At 55.0% G+C, this 23417-nt stretch overlaps 1 protein-coding gene across 2 annotated transcripts in view; it reads left to right on the top strand.

Annotated features, from left to right (window-relative positions):
• Nucleotides 1–15146: 15146 nt before the first annotated feature.
• NECTIN2 (nectin cell adhesion molecule 2) overlaps nt 15147–23417 on the top strand; it is a 34919-nt gene continuing 26648 nt past the window's right edge. Inside the window, exon 1 of one of the 2 annotated variants that reach the window (XM_065574494.1) lies at nt 15147–15341. In XM_065574494.1, coding sequence (XP_065430566.1) covers nt 15299–15341 — 43 coding nt within the window. In that variant the 5' untranslated portion in view covers nt 15147–15298. The remainder of the gene's footprint in view (nt 15342–23417) is intronic. The other variant, XM_065574495.1, reaches the window with a different exon arrangement.

Below are 23417 nucleotides of genomic sequence, written 5' to 3'. Positions count from 1 at the left end.
GGAGAGAGACACCAGGCAGGTAAGCACGAGGAATGAGTGAGTGTGTGTGCATTCACAAATCCGTGTGTGCAGGATGCACACTTGCGTGTGTCCACAAACAAGTGTTCACAAGTGTGCATGAGTGTGTGAATCTGTAGGGGCCTGTGTGAGTGTGTACACAAACTGGTGTAGTGTTCTGCACGGGGGGGGGCGGCGGTTGTCCAGGAGGCTCCGGCCGATGTGCAGAGGAGGGTGTGTTGTACAGCAGTGTGTGTGTTGTGTAGCTGTGTATCAGGAACTAAGCTGCAGGTCCAGTGGTTAGGCCAGGCCTGAGGGATGGAGCCAGAGTTGGTCGGCAGGAACCGTGGCCAGGGCTAGGACACAGGAATCGGGAACAAAGCGAGGAAGCAGGAGCAGGCACAGACAGGCCTCAGGCACTCAGCCAGCTAAAAGGGGAAAGGCTGACCCAGGGGGCCAAGCAGCGCTGGTGTGCCCATTAACACACACACACGCCCACTGGCCTGGGTCAGACCCAGGGGCCCAGCCAGGCACTAGCACACACATCAATGCACATCTATGCGTGCACACACACACACACACACTGGGCTGGGTCAGACCCAGGGGCACAGCCAGACACTGTGTGCACACTAGCACATGCACTAGTGCACACGTGCACACACACACACACATACACTGGGCTGGGTCAGACCCAGGGGCACAGCCAGACACTGTGTGCACACTAGCACATGCACTAGTGCACACGTGCACACACACACACACACTGGGCTGGGTCAGACCCAGGGGCACAGCCAGACACTGTGTGCACACTAGCACATGCACTAGTGCACACGTGCACACACACACACACACACACACACTGCCCTGGGTCAGACCCAGGGGCACAGCAGCACCTGCAGCTCTTGCAGGGCTGAGCTGGGATCCTGCCCCTCCCTTGTTTCATCACAGGCAGCAGCGTCACCGTGTGGCCAGTCTGAGAAATGCACAGAGATGGAGCCACCGGGAAAGTCCCCTTGGGGTCCTTTTCCCAAAGGGGCTGGTGGGGTCAGCAGGAGCCCAGCACCTCTGCAAGTTGTGCCCAGTATTGGAGTAAAGGCTCAGGACTGGGAGCCAGGACTCCTGGGTTCTGTCCCTGGTACCATGTAGGGTGACCATGTACTTAAAGTACTGCCCAGGGTCTTTTCAGGGGGGATAAGGCAAAGCACCACTTTTATTGGTAATTGTGACGAAGTGGGGGGTTTTCTTGTTTTCTGTGGAGTTTCAATGGTTTGCATGCAGAGGGGGTGGGACTCAGTTTCCCTGGGTGTTACTGGTTTAACGAGGTGAGGGGAGAGGGAGTTTGTTTTGCAGAGGACCGGAGAGAGGACTTGGGGACCCAGCCAATGGCCGGGAGGATGGGTACCCCAGCGACCGGTGACCTGGCGACCCGGAGGCCCAGCTGAGGAGACGCAGCCGGTTCTGGCCAGTGGGAGGACAATGGGCTGCAGAGTGAGGACCCAGTGACCTAACCAGCCGGTTCCAGCCAGAGGACAGAAGCGAGGAGAGGAGGCCCCGGTTTACAATCCTGTTTACCTGGAGAGAAGACAATGGACAGAGGCGGGGCCTGGGGCCGGTGATCTCAGATGCCCAGCTGGGAGCAGGGGGGCTCTGGGCTGGAGAGGGGGAGCAGGCAGAGCCCACCTGGATGCAGGGAGACTGGGATGTGCTAGGCTGAGGGAGGCCAGGCCTGAGGCCCTGAGAGTTTCCTGTGCTGTGTTCAACTCTCAATAAACCCTCCTGTTTCATGCTGGCTGAGAGTCACTCCGGTCTAGAGAACAGGGTGGCATCAACCCCTTCGGGGGTGGAGGCCCCGGTGGTCTAGAGCGAGTGGACTCCCTGAGGGGGCCCAAGGCAGAGACAGACGTGCTAAGGCTCAGAGAGGTGCGGCTCCAGGAGGTGGAGGGGCCTGACCCCGAGAGAGAGTGGACCCCCGAGAAGGGCTGTCTCACTGAAAGGGGCACCCCCCCCACGGACCGCACGGGGCCAAGAGTGGGCATGATCTGTGAGTCCGTGACAGTAATACACGTATCAATTAACACTGTATCATATGCATATGATATATATTACACTCATGCACTTACACACACAAGCACACTCTGTCTTGTTGTTGTTACCAATTAGTTGCTCCCCTTAACTTTGGCCAGGTGACTTAGATGGGGGAGGGGTGGAGCCAGGCTTCTGCCGATCCAGATCGATGCTCCCATGTTGACAAGATGAGACCCGGGGTCCTCTTCAAGACACCTCAAATTTATAGCAGCTTCCCTCTCATGCAAATCTGTACCAGATGCAAAGTCAGTGTCTGTGTCCATTGGTCACACTGCTCTACAGCCAAAATGCTTCTGAAATAAATGTAGTCAAACTTTACTAATTCTGGGTCACTGAGAATGAAAATGATGCTTAAAATTGTTGATTGGCTCTAGTTTTCAAGATATGCTATTGGGTCAGTCTATACGACCCTTGACTTGGGAATGGCGGAGGATAAGTGAGTTATAAAGGGAAGGGATCTCAATTTAAACCAGAAATTACTAAAATACATCTTTGACTGGATCTATGAATAAATCTATGACTGGGTTTGGACAGTACTTGCTTTTTAGGCAAAACAATGAATGATGCAATCTGAAGCTGGTATTGCATCATATATGATATGAATTGCATCATGTTATTCCTAGAAGTCATGGATGATGCAATCATAACGAAGCTTACATCACTCTGCTGAACAAATTGCCCTATATCAGCTCTAGAAATCACACAGTGTTGTGCTCTCTTATTTGTCAGTGTTTGATTTTGCAAAGGGACACATTTCTGTTTAGCCAAAGTGAGCAGAGATGCCTCGTACTTGTGTGAACAGTGCAGATAACTTCTGCTATGTTTGTGGTGAAGTCACTTTTGCATCACAAAAGCGCAGTATAACCACTATGGTTAAGAAAGCCTATCACCTTTATTTTGGCTGCAAAATTGGAGATCAGGACAAGAGGTGGGCCCCACACATATGCTGCAACACTTGTGCAACAAATCTTCGCCAGTGATTGAACAGGAAAAGGAAATCTATGCCTTTTGCAGTGCCAATGATTTGGAGAGAGCCAACAGATCATACCAGCAATTGTTACTTCTGCATGGTGCCTCCAGTTGGGAAGGGTGTGTCAAAGAAGAAAAAGTGGACTGTGCATTATCCTAACATTCCATCAGCTATACGCCCAGTACCCCACGGAGAAGGACTGCCGGTTCCTGATGCACCAGAATCATTCCGACTTGAGTCAGACGAGGAAGAGGAAGAGGATGAAACTTCTGGTCCTGAACCATCAATGTCACAGGACCCACATTTTCTCCCATCCTCCTCCTCTGAACCACACCTCATAACACAAGGTGCACTGAATGACCTTGTCAGGGATTTGGAACTACCCAAGAGTAAGGCAGAGCTGTTGGGCTCCAGACTACAGCAGTGGAATCTCCTGGCAGGTGATGTTAGGGTTTCCATGTTCCGTGACCGTCAAAAGGATCTTGTCCCATTCTTCTTCACGGAAGGTGATCTTGTAGCCTGCAACAACATCAATGGTGTGATGGCAGCCCTCAACATCGTTCACGATCCAGATGAGTGGAGACTGTTCATTGATTCATCGAAGACGAGTCTTAAAGCTGTTTTACTGCATAATGGCAATGTTTTGCCATCAATTCCAATTGATCATGCAGTCCATATGAAGGAAACCTATGACAACATGAAACAACTTTTGAGGTGCATAAACTGTGACCAACATCAGTGGCAGCTTTGTGGCAATTTGAAGGTTGTTGCTCTCTTGCTTGGTCTGCAGACTGGATACACAAAGTACTGCTGTTTTCTCTGCGAATGGGATAGTCGTGCAAGAGATTCCCACTACATCAAGAAAGATTGGCCACTCCGACAGTCATTGGAGCCTGGGAGAAAAAGTGTTCAGCATCCACCACTTGTTGAATCAAGGAAGATTTTGTTACCACCCTTACACATCAAGCTGGGTCTGATGAAGAACTTTGTCAAGGCCATTGACAAAACACAAGCAGCTTTCAAGTACCTCCGTGGAAAATTTCCAAGGTTAAGTGAAGCTAAGATAAAGGAAGATGTCTTTGTGGTCCTCAGATTCGTGAACTTCTTCGAGATGATGCATTTGACCATGCACTGCGTGGCAAGGAAAAGACGGCATGGAAAGCCTTCCAGTTAGTGGCAATAAATTTTCTCGGAAACAACAAGGCAGACAACTACAGGTTGTTGGTGGCAAACCTCCTCAAGGCATGAGATGGCATTCACCTTTCGAGGAGGGGAAAGACCCTATTTGGACACAGACTGTCTAACCTAGTGAGGAGGGTGTTATACCAATAAGAACTAGCAGGATCTTATTAAAGGGGACAAGATAAAGATGCCACATTTATTATGATAACAATTTGATTTATGACCAATAACTAATATCTTAATCCTTATACACACACATTATACCTAATACCTACACACACACACACACACACACACACACACAGAGATACATAGTTACCAGTCCTGCTTGAGTCTGTGGCTTGAGTTTGCAGCTTGGGTTCGTAGCTCGTGGCGGTAACTGGCCAGGAAAGCCAGGCACAAGGATGAACTGGGTCTCAGTTGGGCATGCACCGATACCCTTCCATGTTAGCAGCAGACTGTTACCCTCCTCCAAAGTTTTTCATCTCACCCATCCTTTTTGTAGGCTTTAGTTTGAATCCAGAGTCTATAGGTCTTGCTGTGTCACGCTGCCTCTGGGTTTGGTGATTGATCACCCGTCAATTGGAGACATGACTTTCAGCCTGGGACCTGGCTTTGATCTTCCTTCTATTGTACCTTTTCTTTTTAGGGTGGATTCTCCTTACTTTGTTAGGGCTCTTGTCTGCATCTTCAGCCCTTGGTGTTTGAACTCTATTTAATCAGGACAGGCTGGGGCTGGAGGTTGATTTCATCATCCATACATACCTCATTCACACATCTAAACTAAACTAATAAGATTACAGCAGGGTTTGCAAAAATGAAGGTTGCAGCCAGCCCTTACAAAATGGAGTAAGCGTTTTAAAATGGGGTTTGAATTACAATATGGCAAACAGTGAACAGAAGTTACAATATAGACAAGTATAATGGATGGCAAACAGTGAACAGAAGTTACAATGTAGGCAAGTGTAATGAATGGTGAACAGAAGTTCCAATACTGAAACAGTGCAAGCAGGAATTGGATTGATAGTGAAACTTACAAAGGCAGCTGACTGAACAGCTATGGCTCTTAACAAGCATCTTAATTGTTAATTAGCCAGTTATTGGGGTAACCGGTTTTATGAATGAATATTGTTTTATTCATAAAACTTTACTTATGAAGTTACATTAATAAAGTGAACAATTAAAAACAATTTCATTCATCAGTTCTACAAGGGCTTTAAACTAGGTTCGATGGGGACAGGTGAGCAAAGCCTGCAGGTAAGTGGGGAACATGGAGACCTGGGAGATGGGTCGGAAACAAGAGGGAGTGTGGGCTATATTGGCAGAGAGAAAGGAGGGTCAGGACAAAACTGGGAGGAAAGATCAAACCAGTATCTTAGATGCCTATATACAAATGCGAGAAGTATGGGTAATAAGCAGGAAGAACTGGAAGTGCTAATAAATAAATACAACTATGACATTGTTGGCATCACTGAAACTTGGTGGGATAATACACGTGATTGGAATGTTGGTGTGGATGGGTACAGCTTGCTCAGGAAGGATAGACAGGGGAAAAGGGAGGAGGTGTTGCCTTATATATTAAAAATGTACACACTTGGACTGAGGTGGAGATGGACATAGGAGATGGAAGTGTTGAGTCTCTCTGGGTTAGGCTAAAAGGGGTAAAAAACAAGAGTGATGTCATGCTAGGAGTCTACTACAGGCCACCTAACCAGGTGGAAGAGGTGGATGAGGCTTTTTTTAAACAAATAACAAAATCATCCAAAGCCCAAGATTTGGTGGTGATGGGGGACTTCAACTATCCAGATATATGTTGGGAAAAATAACACAGCGGGGCACAGACTATCCAACAAATTCTTGGACTGCATTGCAGACAACTTTTTATTTCAGAAGGTTGAAAAAGCTACTAGGGTGGAAGCTGTTCTAGACTTGATTTTAACAAATAGGGAGGAACTCGTTGAGAATTTGAAAGTAGAAGGCAGCTTGGGTGAAAGTGATCATGAAATCATAGAGTTTGCAATTCTAAGGAAGGGTAGAAGGGAGAACAGCAAAATAGATACAATGGATTTCAGGAAGGCGGATTTTGGGAAGCTCAGAGAGCTGTTAGGTAAGGTCCCATGGGAATCAAGACTGAGGGGAAAAACAACTGAGGAGAGTTGGCAGTTTTTCAAAGGGTCACTATTAAGGGCCCAAAAGAAAGCTATTCCGCTGGTTAGGAAAGATAGAAAATGTGGCAAAAGACCACCTTGGCTTAACCACGAGATCTTGCATGATCTAAAAAATAAAAAGGAGTCATATAAAAAATGGAAGCTAGGACAGATTACAAAGGATGAATATAGGCAAACAATACAGGAATGCAGGGGCAAGATTAGAAAGGCAAAGGCACAAAATGAGCTCAAACTAGCTACGGGAATAAAGGGAAACAAGAAGACTTTTTATCAATACATTAGAAGCAAGAGGAAGACCAAAGACAGGGTAGGCCCACTGCTTAGTGTAGAGGGAGAAACAGTAACAGGAAACTTGGAAATGGCAGAGATGCTTAATGACTTCTTTGTTTCGGTCTTCACTGAGAAGTCTGAAGGAATGCCTAACATAGTGAATGCTAATGGGAAGGGGGTAGGTTTAGCAGATAAAAGTTAAAAATCACTTAGAAAAGTTAGATGCCTGCAAGTCACCAGGGCCTGATGAAATGCATCCTAGAATACTCAAGGAGCTAATAGAGGAGGTATCTGAGCCTCTAGCTATTATCTTTGGAAAATCATGGGAGACGGGAGAGATTCCAGAAGACTGGGAAAGGACAAATATAGTGCCCATCTATAAAAAGGGAAATAAAAACAACCCAGGAAACTACAGACCAGTTAGTTTAACTTCTGTGCCAGGGAAGATAATGGAGCAAGTAATTAAGGAAATCATCTGCAAACACTTGGAAGGTAGTAAGGTGATAGGGAACAGCCAGCATGGATTTGTAAAGAACAAATCATGTCAAACCAATCTGATAGCTTTCTTCAATAGGATAATGAGTCTTGTGGATAAGGGAGAAGCTGTGGATGTGGTATACCTAGACTTTAGTAAGGCATTTGATACGGTCTCACATGATATTCTTATCGATAAACTAGGCAAATACAATTTAGATGGGGCTACTATAAGGTGGGTGCATAACTGGCTGGATAACCATACTCAGAGAGTTGTTATTAATGGTTCCCAATCCTGCTGGAAAGGCATAACGAGTGGGGTTCCGCAGGGGTCTGTTTTGGGACCGGCTCTGTTCAATATCTTCATCAACGACTTAGATATTGGCATAGAAAGTACGCTTATTAAGTTTGCGGATGATACCAAACTGAGAGGGATTCCAACTGCTTTGGAGGACAGGGTCATAATTCAAAATGATCTGGACAAATTGGAGAAATGGTCTGAGTTAAACAGGATGAAGTTTAACAGAGACAAATGCAAAGTGCTCCACTTAGGAAAAAAAAATCAGTTTCACACACACAGAATGGGAAGAGACTGTCTAGGAAGGAGTACGGCAGAAAGGGATCTAGGGGTTATAGCGGACCACAAGCTAAATATGAGTCAACAGTGTGATGCTGTTGCAAAAAAAGCAAACATGATTCTGGGATGTATTAACAGGTGTGTTGTGAGCAAGACACGAGAAGTCATTCTTCCGCTCTACTCTGCGCTGGTTAGGCCTCAACTGGAGTATTGTGTCCAGTTCTGGGCACCGCATTTCAAGAAAGATGTGGAGAAATTGGAAAGGGACCAGAGAAGAGCAACAAGAATGATTAAAGGTCTTGAGAACATGACCTATGAAGGAAGGCTGAAAGAATTGGGTTTGTTTAGTTTGGAAAAGAGAAGACTGAGAGAGGACATGATAGCAGTTTTCAGGTATCTAAAAGGGTGTCATAAGGAGGAGGGAGAAAACTTGTTCACCTTAGCCTCTAAGGATAGAACAAGAAGCAATGGGCTTAAACTGCAGCAAGTGAGGTCTAGGTTGGACATTAGGAAAAAGTTCCTAACTGTCAGGGTGGTTAAACACTGGAATAAATTGCCTAGGGAGGTTGTGGAATCTCCATCTCTGGAGATATTTAAGAGTAGGTTAGATAAATGTCTGTCAGGGATGGTCTAGACTAGGGTTACCATATCTAATAAATAAAAAAAGAGGACCCTCCAAGGGCCCTGGCCCCGCCCATTTCCCCACCCCTAGCCCCGCCCTAACTCCGTTCCCTCCTCCCTCCCACTCCCAGCCACGGGGAAAGGGCTGCCCCAGCGCTACCGGCTTCAGGGTTTGCCGGGCAGCCCCCAGACCCTGCGCCCCGGGCCGGCGCTTCCCCAGCGCAGCTGGAGCCCGGGAGGGGAAGCGCCCAGCCGGGGGTGCAGGGTCTGGAGGCTGCCCGGCAAACCGTGAAGCCGGTAGCGCTCGGGCTTTGGACAGCCCCTATGCCTCCGGACCCTGCGCCCCCAGCCGGGCACTTCCCCTCCCGGGCTCCGGCGGCGCGGGGTCCGGAGGCACGGGGGCTGCCCGAAGCCGGTAGCGCTCGGGCAGCCCGGCTCTTAAACAGAGCCGAAGAGTCGGGGAGGAGCAGAGCCGCCATTTTCCCGGACATGTTCGGCTTTTTGGCAATTCCCCCCAGACGGGGGTTTGACTGCCGAAAAGCCAGACATGTCCGGGAAAAAGAGGACGTATGATAACCCTAGTCTAGAACAGTATTTGGTCCTGCCATGCGGGCAGGGGACTGGACTCGATGACCTCTTGAGGTCCCTTCCAGTCCTAGAATCTATGAATCTATACAAAAGCCTTGGTTGCAACATGTCACTAAAGATACATTTTTTGCACTCTCATCTAGATTTTTTTCCACCGAACTGCGGAGCAGTGAGCGACGAGCACAGCGAGCAATTTCACCAGGACATTGCAACAATGGAGAAACGCTATCAGGGCAAATGGAGCCTATCAATGCTTGCAGACTATAGCTGGACAGTGACAAGAGATGCTCCATTTAATGAATACAAGAGACAAGCCAAGAAGCGCCGAGTAGACACTGAATAGGACTAAACTATGTACATAATAGTTTTTTTGCCTTTTGTTTCATAATAAATTTTATTTATATAACCCTTTTGCTGATTTTTAAAGTGTTACATAAACAGGACAGGTGAAATATTATCATGTAAAGCAACCATAAACACATGAAAAGACCTAGGTTTACAATTTATGATTAAAACTCTACTATCTATACAATATACATAGACATAACATGTAAAAACTTAAATATCTTAGAAACAGTAGCCAATCAGTTGTTTTAATTGTCATATTTGAATTCAGCACATCAAAATACATAATCAATAGCACATTTTATCTCTGAAGCAGACAACTTCTCAACAATTGTAGACCAGTGTCATTTGTGGAGCTTCCTTCTGTGTGTTGTCTTAATGCTGCCACATTTATTTTCAAAGAGGGGGTTTGCAGAAGAAGATGCTCACTTCTAACCCCCAAGGCCGTCAATATTTCTGATCTTCTTTAGTGAGCCCACTTGACAAGTTTTATTGTTCTTGGGTCTGGCTTCCATCCCCTCTCCAACTGTTGCAGCTGTCTGGAGAAGCTGCCCTCCACACCTTCCTCATTCACACCTCATTCATTCAACAGGGCAATTGATTAAAAGGGGGGGAAGAGCTTATTCTATTCCTAGCAAAAAGACATTTAATTATACCAAGGCTCGATACAAAGTTTCTATATAAGAATTTGATACAAAGTTCCTATATCAAAGTACTTGATACAAAGTTGTATGAAAATAGAGGTTATAGAAGGAAAGACTTAATACAAGGTTATATGAAGAGGCATAATACAAAGTCATATGAAAATGATGAAAATTATACAGTTAGGCGAAGATGCTTAATGCAGAGATTTATCTACAACCAGACAGCAAATGTGAAAAATCGGAACGGAGGTGGGGGGTAAAAGGAGCCTATATAAGAAAAAAAAACCCAAACACAGACTTTCCATATAAAATCAGGACATCTAGTCACTCTAGTACTGTGAGGGGCGTGGGTCTAGTGGGTTAGAGCTGGGAGGGCTGGGAGCCAGGACTCCTGGGTTTTATCCCTGGTTCTGCCACTAATGCCGTGTGCATCCTGGTCGAGCTGCCGCTGTTAACCTGATGGCAGCGTCTCTATGATGCATTGGCACTGAGACAGTGGTGGGTGCTGTGAGCGCTGAGCCCAACATGGAAGCCGACTGGAGCAGCGGGTGCCAGGGATAATTACCCTGATGACAAAGGAGAAGACACTTGTCTGCAGCAGGAGCCCTTCTCTAACTGGTCCCAAAGCCCCAATGCCTCCAGCACATCCGCTTCATCTCTCTCCCTGCACTGGGCATGCTTGGTCTAGTGAGCTGGGCAGCAGCTCATGGGTCTGTCTACAAGGACCAATGTGTGAGGGGTTTTGCAAACAGAAGCTCTTGAATGTCACAGGCCAAGGCAGAGCTGGGAGCTGGAGCCAGAGAGTCTGACTGGGAATAAGGGGCCACATCTCAGTGAGACGGGCAGAACTTCCCCATGGAGCAGCTGCCCCCCCGGGAACCCCACTCCCTGTGGAGAAGGGACCCCCAGCTTGCCTCTGCCTCTCTCTGCATTGGCCTGTAAAGCTAAAGAGACCCCAGCCCCACACTGGCATCCTGGGACGTGCTGGTGGGGAAGCATCAGGGCAGCCTTTCTGCTGAGGAAGTACAAAGCCCTGGCCCTGCCTTGGGGCCAGCCCAGGTGGGGCCTTTACCCCAGACAGCACTGACTGATCTGGCCCCGGGGCAGGGACATGGGGCTTTCCTCTATCACCCCCCTGTTCCCTAACTGCTTGTCTCCGGGGCTCGTCCACACTGGAACATGAGTTCGGACTAAGGGAGGGTGAGGATTGAAAGTACCATGACTGTTGCGGAATAACTCCATGGATGGAACAGCTCAGAGCAGTCCTGGCTTAATGTTAAATCACTTTAAACATGGATTCAGCTCCGTGGGGGCTGAGCAAAGCAAGTGGAGTGGCTCAGGGTTCACAGGCAGCGTCGCTTGGGACAGCAGCAAAAGCCACAAAGCCCAAGACTGAACTGAAATCAGTGGCCATACCCCTCCCCACATACACATACACCCTGCACCCCCCCAGTCACCTCACACACACATCCTGTGTCCCCCCCACAATCCCCTCTCACACACACACTCTGTGTCCCCCCACATTCCCCTCACACACACCCTGTGTCCCCCTCCACAATCCCCTTCACACACACCCTGTGTCCCCCTACATTCCCCTCACACACACCCTGTGTGTCCCCCCCCCACAATCCCCTCTCACACACACACACGGTGTGTCCCCCACAATCCCCTCACACACACTCTGTGTCCCCCCCACAATCCCCTTCACACACACCCTGTGTCCCCCCAGCCCACTCTTCTTCAACCCCCACCCTATACATAAACTGTTAAATTTCAATGTCAGAAGGACCCAGCTCCTCAGCTGGTGTAAACTGGTGACAGCCCCTGGGGCTGGATGGTCGTTTGCTGATTGACCCCCAGCTGGGCTCTGGGCCCACACGAGCTGGGCTCTGGGCCCACTGACTCCGATGAGTTTAGGGCCCAGAGTTTACACCAGCTGGGCTCTGGCCCAGGAAAGGAGCTTGTGTGTTCCCTCCTCCTCCCCACCCAGGACTCCAGAGGCAGACACACTCTCTGTGGTATCCCAGCTCATCGAGTGACGGGCCCATCAGCAAACCCTGGACTTTAAGAGACAAAGCAATTAAGACCCAGAAGCATGAACTGGCTGTAATGGAGTGGAAGAGGTTCACAGGGACATGTACCCTGGAGCTGGAAGTTGGGGTCCTGGTGACTGCTGCAGTGGGAACAAACCCCAAAGACTCTAGCTGGGAGCAAACCCAACCTGAGTGAAAGGGGGGGGGTCAGCTGGATCAGGGTCTCTTTCCCTTTTGGGGGGGGGGACACAGGAGTGTCTGCCCCATGGGGAGCCCAAAAACGAATTTTAGGTATACTGCCTCCGCCATGGTCAGTGTCCAAGTCTCTGGCAGTAAGTTCAGGAGGAGGGTGTGACGTTGCAGTCTATATGGTTTTATAAAAATATGCTAATGAGTGAATATAATGTAACTGGAATATGCTTCATGCAAAAGGTCTCTTGTAAGGTATCATTACAAAGCTCATAATCTACTGAGTGTGATCATCCGATTTGTATAAATGTGCCCTGCCCAGTAAGGCAGGAATGTAGCTGAGGTGGGAACCTGGCCTGTTGTCTCTGACCCTGCCCATCCCCGGCTGTGGGCTCCCAAGGGGCCTTGCAGTGACCCCAACCCTAACTCTGCTCCTTTAACCGGGGTTAGGACATGGGGCAGGGGCTCAGGACTCCTGGGTTCAATTCCCAGCTCTGCCAATGACTCCTGGTATGGGCCAGTCCCTGCCTCTCTCCCGGCCTCAGGTCCCAGCAGTAACATGGGGGAAAACGTTCTTGCCTTTGAGCTCTGTGGGGCAGGGACCATCTCACTATCTCTGTGCAGTGCCCAGTATGATGGGAGCCTTGATCTTGGTGGGGGTAGGCCGGGCGCTGCTCAGACCACAGATGAGATGAGATGGGGGGCCATCATGCTGGGCTCTGCACAGACCCCCACTGAGATTGGGGGAACCCTGTTGTGCTAGGGGCTGCACAGACACTCGCTAACAGGGTGGTCTGCCCCCTTTAAGGAGGCGGGACCCCTGGGGCCAGCCACCCCTTTAAGCAGCAGGTGTTCAAGGGAGCAGGTAGGAGCCACCGTGGAACATGCGAAAACCCTGCTCTGGGCCCCTCCTGGGGGCTGAGCGCTGGCAGATAGCTGGGGGGGGGGGGACCTGGCTGCATCATGCCCAGCCCAAGGGACCCGGAACCACAGGGTGGGGGTGCAAGTCCAGGCCGGTAGAAAAATCTCTCCAGCGAGGTCGGGGGCTGGCTGAGCTCCCTGGCGCAGAGGGAGCCGGGAGCCAGGGCGAAGTGGCAGCCCAAGGGGGTTGGGGCCGACCCTGAGCCAGGCCGTGCTGGGCTGAACTGACAGAACAAATCAGCCCCCAGGAAGGGGGGACGTTGTCCCAAGTGCTTCTGACTGTGAGGGAGTTAGTGGGACTATCGGGAGGGAAGTGACTGCAGGGGCCCTGCAGGGTCACCTTGTGCCACAAGGGGGCGTGCGCTGCCCCCCGACTGAGATGGAGGCTTGTGTTGTGCTGATCATTGCCCCCCCCCTTTGTGCTGGGGGCAGCACAGAGCCCCTAGGATGGGGGTCCCCATGGTGCTCGGTGCTGCACAGACCAGGCGAGAGCAGGTCCCCACACCGTGAGATGGCCCCTGCCTTGGGGAGCTCACAGTCTAAAAGCCAAAGGCAGGTTCCGTCTCCAGCTGGGAACAGAGGCAGGGAGAGCAGGGGACTGGCCCGAGGGCACCCAGGGAGTCACCAGCAGACCTGGGAATTGAACTCAGGAATCCAGGTTGCCAGGCTGGGGCCAGCAGCATCAGGGCAGCCTTTCTGCTGAGGAGGTACAAAGCCCTGGCCCTGCCTTGGGGCCAGCCCAGGTGGGACCTGTCCCCCAGGCAGCACCGACTGATCTGGCCCCGGGGCAGGGACATGGGGCTTTCCTCTATCACCCCCCTGTTCCCTAACTGCCCAGCAGGAATGGGGGATTGGGAAGTCACCCTGAGACGGCTGCTGGCTCAGCAGGCACCTGATCAAGGGGGCAGATGGGGGTCTGGGGTATTGGGGTGTAGATCTCCCAAGGAAGGTAACCAATCCACATTCAGTGGGTTGTGCAAGGGGAGGCCAGGCTCCCCCAGGCTCTGCTAGGGTGGGCAACACTCCCCGGGCCCCAGGACTCCTGGGTTCTATCCCTGGCTCTGGGAGGGGAGTGGGGTCTGGAGGGTTGAGGGGGGCATGTCTGGGAGCCAGGACTCCTGGGTTCTCTCCCTGGCTCTGGGAGGGGAGAGGGGTCTGGAGGGTTGAGGGGGGCATGTCTAGGAGACAGGACTCCTGGGTTCTAGCTCTGGGAGGGGAGTGGGGTCTGGAGGGTTGAGGGGGGCATGTCTGGGAGCCAGGACTCCTGGGTTCTAGCTCTGGGAGGGGAGTGGGGTCTGGAAGGTTGAGGGGGGCATGTCTGGGAGCCAGGACTCCTGGGTTCTCTCCCTTAGCCTGATACAGCCCAGGTGCGGGGGGCTGAGCCCTGGCGGACCCAGCCCCCCATCTATAAACGCTAGTCCCTGCTGATAATTATCCCGGCCGGCAGGGGGCTCCAGGGCCTGCCTGACGCCAGCCGGGGGGGGGTTGCAGGCAGGACCCGGCTGCACCCGAGACCCTGGGGGGCCGTTCTCTGCCCCTGCCGGGGGTCTGCGGTGCGGGCCTCCGGCCGTGCCCCGGGCCGGCAGGCGGGTCTGGCACCGGCCCCTGAGCCGCGATTCCGCCGCGGGGGGCTTGGGTCCAGGTCTGACCGTGGATGGGGGTTTAGGGGCAGGGAGGCGCCGGACCACCGGGGTGTCCCCGGCCTGGGGATCCCCACGTGAGGGCTGGGGGGAGACAGGGGGAGGGTCCATGCCCGGGGGGGAGGGGCTGAGCCGCTGAGTGCCGGGCGGGGGGGGGGAGAGGGGTCTGCGCCCCGGTTCCTAAGGCCTAGGGAAGCCGGCCCGGGGGGTTGCCGGGGGTGTGTGTGAGCCGGCGGGTGGGGGGGGGGGTGAGCCGGGCGGGAAGGGCGGGGGGGGTGAGCCGGGCGGGGGGGGGGGGTGGGGATAAGCCGGCCCGGGCGGGGGTTGCCGGGGGTGTGTGTGAGCCGGCCGGGGGGGGGAGGGGGCGGAGGGGGTGAGCCGGGCGGGGGGGCGGGGGTGCCGGCCGGGGAGGCGGGGCTATCGCTGGGGCCGGGCGGGCGCATGACTGGGCTGGGCCCTGGCAGAAGGGCGCAGAGCGCAGCGGGGCAGGACGGACACAGCGGCGCCGGCCGGACAGGGGGACGCGGCCGGACACCGAGCCGGGGTCGGGAGGGGCGAGCCGAGCTCGAGCCCAGCGGGGCCCCCCTGCGTCCCATGGGCGCGCCCCGCAGCCTCGTCTTCTGGAGCCTGCTGAGCGGTAAGGGCTGACTGCGGGGGGAGGCGTCCCCCCCCGGTCCCTCCTGCGTCTCCCATCCCTCGGCCCCCATCGCTCCTGCACCCCCAGATCTCCCGGTCCCTCCTGCGTCCCCCCTCCCCAGACCCCCGGTCCCTCCTGCGTCTCCCGTCCCTCCTCATCCCCAGACCCCCGGTCCCTCCTGCGTCTCCCATCCCTCCTGCACCCCCAGATCTCCCGCGCTATCCTGCGTCCCTCCTCCCCAGACCCCCGGTCCCTCCTGCGTCTCCCATCCCTCGGCCCCCATCGCTCCTGCACCCCCAGATCTCCCGGTCCCTCCTGCGTCCCCCCTCCCCAGACCCCCGGTCCCTCCTGCGTCTCCCATCCCTCGTGCACCCCCAGATCTCCCGCGCTATCCTGCGTCCCCCCTCCCCAGACCCCCGGTCCCTCCTGCGTCTCCCATCCCTCCTGCACCCCCAGATCTCCCGCGCTATCCTGCGTCCCCCCTCCCCAGACCCCCGGTCCCTCCTGCGTCTCCCATCCCTCCTGCACCCCCAGATCTCCCGCGCTATCCTGCGTCCCCCCTCCCCAGACCCTGCTGCGTCTCCCGTCCCTCTTCATCCCCAGATCTCCCGATCCCTTCTGCGCCGACCGCCCCAGTCCCGTCCCTGCATCTCCAACTCCAGGCTTTGCTATGCCCCCCCCAGTTCTGCCGCCTCACTCCTGTCCCGCGCCCCCCTCGGCCCTGCCCCCAAACCCGGTCCTTGGCCTCTGCCGCTCCCCCCGCCCCGATAAACTTTCTCTGTTCCCAAGATGACGAGGTTCAGAGAACCTGTTTCTCTGGCTGGGTGCCCGGGCGGGGGGGGGGGCGTAGCCTTCGGACTCCGCTCAACTGAAAGGGGGGGGGGGAGAGCCTATTATTCCCCTTCCGCCCTAAGGAATGTGGGGAATTTCAGCCCGAAAGGGGGAAACCTCATTTACCCCGGCAGCTCCCCACACTGGAGCATGGGGGTGGGGACCTGCCCCCCCCCCCCTTGTCCCGGGCTGCGTAGCTGCTGGGGGATGGGATGAGGGTGCTTGTGTCTGTGCCAGACCCTGGCTGTTGTGTGGTTGCTGGGATATCGCGTCCCGCCCCCCTTCCCGTGAAGTGCCATAGGGGCAGGACAGCGGCTGATGGCGCAGGGCCCGGCTCCGCCTTGGCTCTGGGGGGTGGGTCCTGTGGGAACAGCTGTGTGAAGTCACCGGATCCCAGGCCAGCCCGGGGCGTTGGCGCAAGAGAAAAAAGGTATCGCAGAAACTGTGGATCTAGAGAAAAGTGAACTACCTGGAACCGAAACTGGCCAACAGGGAGTGACTCTGCTAAACTCACTCTGCTTTCATCTCCGTGTAAACACTAGGCTGGCAGAAGGCCCCTGAACCTGACACCGACCCCTCCCCCATGCTCCAGCTTGTAGTGGGACACCTGGGGTCTGTTGTTCTGCCCCCTGTGACATAGGCCTTGTCCAGACTAGAAGGTTTTGCCTCTGTCACTAAACTGGTCTAGCTAACATGGCAACCAGGATTGGCGATTCCTTGGCCCAGTCCTGCTCTGGGTGGGCCCCCATCCGTTCTGGGTGGGTCCCACATTCTGGGTAGAGCCCGGTCCCTGTTCTGCTGGGCAATGGGACCCTGTAGTCCAGCTGTCTAGGATCCCAGAACCGGTGCCCTGCCCCTCCAGAGCCTGCAGCTGCATAAACAGGACCTGGGAGTTCTGTTATACGTGATATCAGCACTTCCTGTTCTGTGAAACAGGAGCTCTGCGGGTGGCACCTTTATCCTGGTCTGTGTCCCTGCTAGGCCTTACCCCGGTGTAACTATTCAGACTGGAAATAAGGTGAACCTGTTCACGGGGCGGGGAGGGGACTAACCATTGCCTGGAGCAATTCACCAAGGAGTGTGGTGGGGTTTTAAATCAAGGTGGCGATTTTTAAATCTAGGTGGGATTAAAACATGGCTGTACTTCAATCGGCATTATTGTGGGGCAGGTCTTTGGCCTGTGTCGTCCAGCAGGTCAGACCAGGTGATCCCAAGGGCCCTTCTGGCCTTGGGCTCTATTGTACCACTGGCTTCTAGTGGAGACCAGGCGTGTGCGTGTGTGTGCACACCACAGACTTCAGCCAGCACAGCTGTGCCACTCGGGGATGCGAAGGGGTCACTGTCCTGGTCCAGCCCACGCTGCCGCTCGCTCTGCCTGCGTGTGCTGCCGTCACACCCAATTGCTGTGTAGACGCACCCCACGCCCGTGTCTCGGTTCCCCACCTGTAATATGGGGACGTGCTCTTTCCCCAGCTCACGGGGCGTGGGGGATAAACCTATGAGAAGCTTGGCTAGGACAGCAAAGGAGGCCATATAATGGCCTAGCGCAGCCCTGTCCTTGTTTCCTATAGGGCTGCTCTGCCATTTTAGCTAGAAACAAATTTTGCCTCTGAAGTCTTTTTTTCTTAGTCTAAACAGCCCCCCGGCTTTTCAAGGGAAATGGGAACTCCTGGGAAAATTTCATTTTCTTTGTGGGTTTTTGACAAAATGGATTGAAAGTTTGCATTTTGTTTTGGATTTTTCTGGGTTGACCTGGAGGGAAAACACCATACACCCCAGGAAACTGGAATCTGAGCTTGGTTGGAAAATGCTTTAGAACATAAGAACCGCTGTACTGGGTCAGACCAAAAGTCCATCTAGCCCAGTGTCCTGTCTTCTGACAGTGGCCAGTGCCGGGTGCCCCAGAGGGAATGAACAGAACAGGGAATCATCAAGTGATCCATCCCCTGTCGCCCATTCCCAGCTCCTGGCAAACTGAGGCTAGAGACACCATCCCTGCCCAGCCTGGCTTTGTGGAATGAAAATTCCTGTTTTCCAGCACCCCCAGTTCCAGCACCTCTGCATTGGTCTGACCCCGCTTGGCCACCCCGAGCACCCCAGCTATTCTTGCGGGAGACGTGCAGTGCTGCGGGTCCTGGCATCGGTATGTCCCTCACTGCTGCTGGAAATGACTTCAATCGCTGAAAGGGAGGGAGGGGAAGCCAAATGTAACGGCCTTGGGGGCTGAATTGTGTCATGTCCCCATCGCGCTGCCTGCCCCTCTGTGTACAGGGGATGTTAAAATGGACCCTACATGCACGTGGCTCCTTTCTGCAGCACCTGCATGCGCTCAGTCCCGTGTGACTATTGACCTGAGGCAGGTCTAGCAGAGCGAGGGCCCCTTGGCCGGTGACAGCCGGGCACACCCTACCCTGGACTGACCCTCTGCCAGCTGGCTGCCTGTCTCCCGGGTCTGGTGGCAGGCTGCTGGGTTGAGGGCCGGAACGGGTGCTGTCTAGGGACACTGGGCATACCCTCCGCACAGGGCAGTTCTGCAGGAGGGTGGGAGGCTTTTGCAATACACCCAGGTGCTCTAGATGTAAAATATCCTGCTGAGAGGAAGGCAGGGTGCGTGTGGTGTCTGTGGGCACAGGTCCTACCGGTGACTCCCAGTCACTGTGTGTACAGCTATGTTGTAGGGATACAGGTTGTGTCTGGAGGAGGGTGTGTAGGAACGTAGGGTGTGTACTGTTTCTATTGGGCACCGGGTGTGCCGGAGGGGTGCCTTGTGTCTAGGAAGTGCAGGTCTGCCTGCTCCAGGGGGTCCCCGTGTGCTCTAGCCCACAGGTTCCCAAACTTCTCTTGCTGCGCTCTCTTTTGGAGTTTGGTGTCCCATGAAGGCCCCCGTCCCGCTGGGGAGGGAAACACGGCCCTTGTGTGGAGGGGAGAGGACAGCTGGAAAAGGAGGACAGTCAGGTTGGGGAGGGGGACGGAGAGCAAGTCCCCACTCACCCACTACACCCACCAGGCAGCAGCTGCTCCAGGAGCCCACAGGCAGGGCCGGCTCCAGGCACCAGCCCACCAAGCATGTGCTTGGGGCGGCGCCTGGAGGGGGGCGGCGCAGCGGGGCGCTCCGGCTGAGAGCGGGGCCACGACTGGGCTCACCGCCCTCCCCCTGGCGCTCTGGCCAGTCGGAGGAGAGTGGGGCCCTGGCCAGGCTGCCGCCCTCCCCCCCCCCCGCGCTCTGGCCGCCTGGGAGAGTGGAGCCGCGGCAGACTCGGCGCCCTCCCCTGCCTCGCGGAGGTGGGGGGGCTTTTTTGCCTAGGGCGGCAAAAAAGCCAGAGCCGGCCCTGCCCACAGGGCTGGGCCCCACTGCTGGTCTGGGCTTTTGACCTGCTGGGCTCGGTTGCAGCACGGGTTTGGCACCATGACAGGGGCAGTTGGGCCAAACCCGAGCCACGCTGAGCCCTGCGTGCCAGCTTGTCCTTTTTAACCCAGGGCTCTGCCCAGCCCCAGTCTGGTCCCTGGAAACCTCTGGTGCCTTGGTCATTGAAAACCCAGCAGCCCCCCTCCCCTCCCCCTGAGCCCAGCACGCCCTGCCTGAGCCAGACATGCAGGTCCGGCATTAGCATGAGAAAGGCAGGCTTAGGGCCCAGCCTGGGAGCATTAACCCCTTCCTGTTCTGCAGGCCATGTGGCCGTGGGAAACTCCTGGATGCTCAGGGAATTGGAGCTCATGAAAAGCCCCTGGACTGCCCCTCTGGGCTCCTGTGACAGCATTCATCCTGCTCCATGAATCATACCCCTCCACCCCCTCTGTTGGGGGGAGGGGGGGTTTCTGTATGCACTGGTGCAAACACTACAGCCTGTCCCCAAAGTAGCTGTTTTCCTTGGGAAATTTAAAAAATAATCCCCCTCCAAATGTCTTGTGAAAGTTTCCCCTGAAGAATGTTTGGGGTTTTGATAGAAAAATTAAATCTGTTTGGGAGGGATGGAGACTGGGCTCTGGGGCAGGGTTAAAGAGAAAGGGGCTTTCTGAAAATCAGTTTTTTTCAATCTATTTTCGTCAAAAGTGGAGAGGAATTGGTCAAACCCAGACACTGCACTGGGCAGCTCCTTGTTTTCGACAAAGCTGGGTTTGCAAAAACCACGTTTCAATGGGAGAAAACTTGCAGCTGGCTCTGGTGCTGCAGGAATGGCGTGTCGACACCCCCGCCCCCAGTGCAGACTGGGTCAGAATCCCCATCAGGCGAAGGTCCAGGTTTCCCCCAGCTCTGCACTTCTGCCCCCTTAAGCCTGGGGTGACGGGGCCGATGTTCAGGCCGTGGTCTCAGCGGGCTGTAGAAGGGTCTGTGTCGTAGCTGCTGCACGGCAGCAGGTTGGGCTGGAGGGAATCCCGGAGGTCCTGTCCATTGGGCGGGATTTGAGCCTGGAGCATCCAGGCGCTTGCAAAGAGCCGTGGACTTGGCTGGCCTCCCTGCACCCCTGTGAGGTTGGGAACTGTCCCAATCCACAGATGGGAAAACAGAGGCACAGGGAGATTCAGTGACTTGTACGAGGAGCTGAGACTAGAACCCAGGCTTGGCACCTCGCCTACGGGCAGAGCCGGTGAACCTGGCGTCATTTGTATTGTGACAGCACCTGTCCACCCCCATCGTGGCGGGTGCTGCAGGGGTCCCAGGGCTGGTCTCTACCCAAAGAGCGCAGTCTGAATAGCCAGAGGGGATCGCCCTCCCCTCGCTACCTGTGGGATCGGAGGCCCAGGAAGAGGCAGCGGCTGGCTGGTGACAGAGCTGGTATTTCACGGCCCAGACTGTACAGACACCAAAGAGACCACTGGTGCCAAGGATGGTGCTGGAGGCTGGGGAGGCTGCAGGGCCATGGCAGAGATGTTGCCTGCACTGGCCCCTTTGCGCTGGGGCCCTGCTGCAGTGGGACTAGCAGCCAATGCAAAGCCCATTGACTTTGTTTGCACTGGCCCAAGGGAGGGGGAGAGGCTGCAGGGAGCAGCTGCATCCCAGTACTGTCCATCCCTGGGTACAGCCCACTCCATAGTTCCCCCTGCGCCCAGCTGTGCAGTGCACACCCCTGCCCCTGCACCCCCTCCCACCCTCTGCCTTTCAGCAGCCACTCCCCCGCCTCCTTGTTCCAGCCCTAATCCCAGCTCCACCCTGCCTTTGTCTCCAATGCACCAACATTCCTGAGATACTCTGGCCAGGGGACAGCATGCCCACCGCCTGCATTAGTGGGGAATGGGGGCTGGAAGCCCGGACTCCTGGGATCTCTCCCAGCTCTGGGAGGGGAGTAGGGTCTGGTGGGTTAGAGCAGGGGGGCTGGGAGCCCCGACTCCTGGGTTCTCTCCCAGCTCTGGGAGGGGAGTAGGGTCTGGTGGGTTAGAGCAGGGGGGCTGGAAGTCAGGACTCCTGGGTTCTATCCCAGCTCTGGGAGGGGAGTAGGGTCTGGTGGGTTAGAGCAGGGGGGCTGGGAGCCCCGACTCCTGGGTTCTCTCCCAGCTCTGGGAGGGGAGTAGGGTCTGGTGGGTTAGAGCAGGGGGGCTGGGAGCCAGGACTCCTAGGTTCTATCCCAGCTCTGGGAGGGGAGTAGGGTCTGGTGGGTTAGAGCAGGAGGGCTGGAAGTCAGGACTCCTGGGTTCTATCCCAGCTCTGGGAGGGGAGTAGGGTCTGGTGGGTTAGAGCAGGGGGGCTGGGAGCCAGGACTCCTGGGTTCTATCCCAGCTCTGGGAGGGGAGTAGGGTCTGGTGGGTTAGAGCAGGAGGGCTGGGAGCCCGGACTCCTGGCTTCTCTCAATGGGTTGGTGTTTAGAGCGGGGGTTGTGTTGTAGCTCTGTTTGCTGTGTCTGGCAGTGGCAGGCGTACAGGCCCGTGGTGTGGGGGAGGGAGAAGGAGCGGGCTCCTCGATAATGAACTGAAGAGATGAGCTGTGAAGTGCTGTCTCTGCTTGTTGAGATCTCCCTGAACTGCGTGGTCCCCCTGGGCCCTGCGGGACAAGGAGCGTAATCCTGGCGGACGTGCAACCCCCACCCCGTGCCTCAGCTGCGATGCTGCCTTCCTGGAAGTGACTCTTGGACAGAGATGGGGACATGGCTGCATAATGCTGGAGAGACTGCTCTGTCCTCTGCAGCTACAGTCCTGAGCCAGGACTCCTGGGTTCTCTCCCCAGCTCCGGGAGGGTAGTGGGGTCTAGTGGTTAGAGCAGGGGGGGCTGGGAGCCAGGACTCCTGGTTTCTCTCCCTGGCTCTGGGAGGGCAGTGGGGGCTGGTGGGTTAGAGCAGTGGGCTGAGAGCCAGGACACCTGGTTTCTCTCCCCAGCTCCGGGAGGGTAGTGGGGTCTAGTGGTTAGAGCAGGGGGGGCTGGGAGCCAGGACACCTGGTTTCTCTCCCTGGCTCTGGGAGGGCAGTGGGGGCTGGTGGGTTAGAGCAGTGGGCTGAGAGCCAGGACTCCTGCGTTCTCTCCCCAGCTCTGGCACTGTAAGGTTAGCCAAGTGTCCTTCCTGCTTGTCCCTCAGTTTCCTGTCTGTAAAATGGGGATACCCTCCCCCCTTGTCATTGGGCACCTGCCTCTCTGAAGTGCAGAGTTGCGTCTCATTGATCCTTCAGTGCTGGCCTTGGCGTGGCAGGGCTGTGACTGGCTTCCCAGGGAAGGGACTCAGGGAGCAGGGACAGGTCTGCCAGGGCGGTGGGTGCAGTCGTGGGGAGATTGCAGGGAGCCCCCCCTTCCGTTACTCTCTCCAGGGCTCCTCTGTCCCCCTGCTGACCTGCGGGCAGCTCCGCCTTTTCCCAGCCTATCACCTGCCCGCAACCTCTGGTCTGCCTTCCAGCAGGTTAGTTCTCTCCCCCACCCTGTCCGCAGTCTGGCACCAGGCAGTTAGGTGAATGGATGTCCCTGCTGCCAGCCCCGCTCCATTGAAACCCTTTGTCTGCCTGCTGTGACTACATGAAACAGCACTTCCCTCTGCCCCGCTGCACTGCTCCGCCCTCCCCATGCAGGCAGCTTCCTGGTGGGTGACCTACTTCTCCCCTCCCCCATCATTTGCATGTATTTAAAAAACCAGGAAGAATCCAACTCCCCCCTTGCCCCAGGGGCCGCTTGCTGCATCTTGTGGGTTATATTTTATTAAGCCGAATCGATTGGCCTGGGGACACCCCCCCCCATCTCCTCCCCGGATTCCCCAGGGCTGCAGCCTCTTCTCCAGCCAATCTCGCAGGACTGGGTGGCCTTTATGGTTCAGACGCTGGGTCCAGCTGGGT

The sequence above is a fragment of the Chrysemys picta genome, chromosome 20, assembly GCF_011386835.1.
Source record: "Chrysemys picta bellii isolate R12L10 chromosome 20, ASM1138683v2, whole genome shotgun sequence".
Lineage (NCBI taxonomy): Eukaryota > Metazoa > Chordata > Testudines > Emydidae > Chrysemys > Chrysemys picta.
This window is presented reverse-complemented; position numbering and strand designations above follow the sequence as displayed.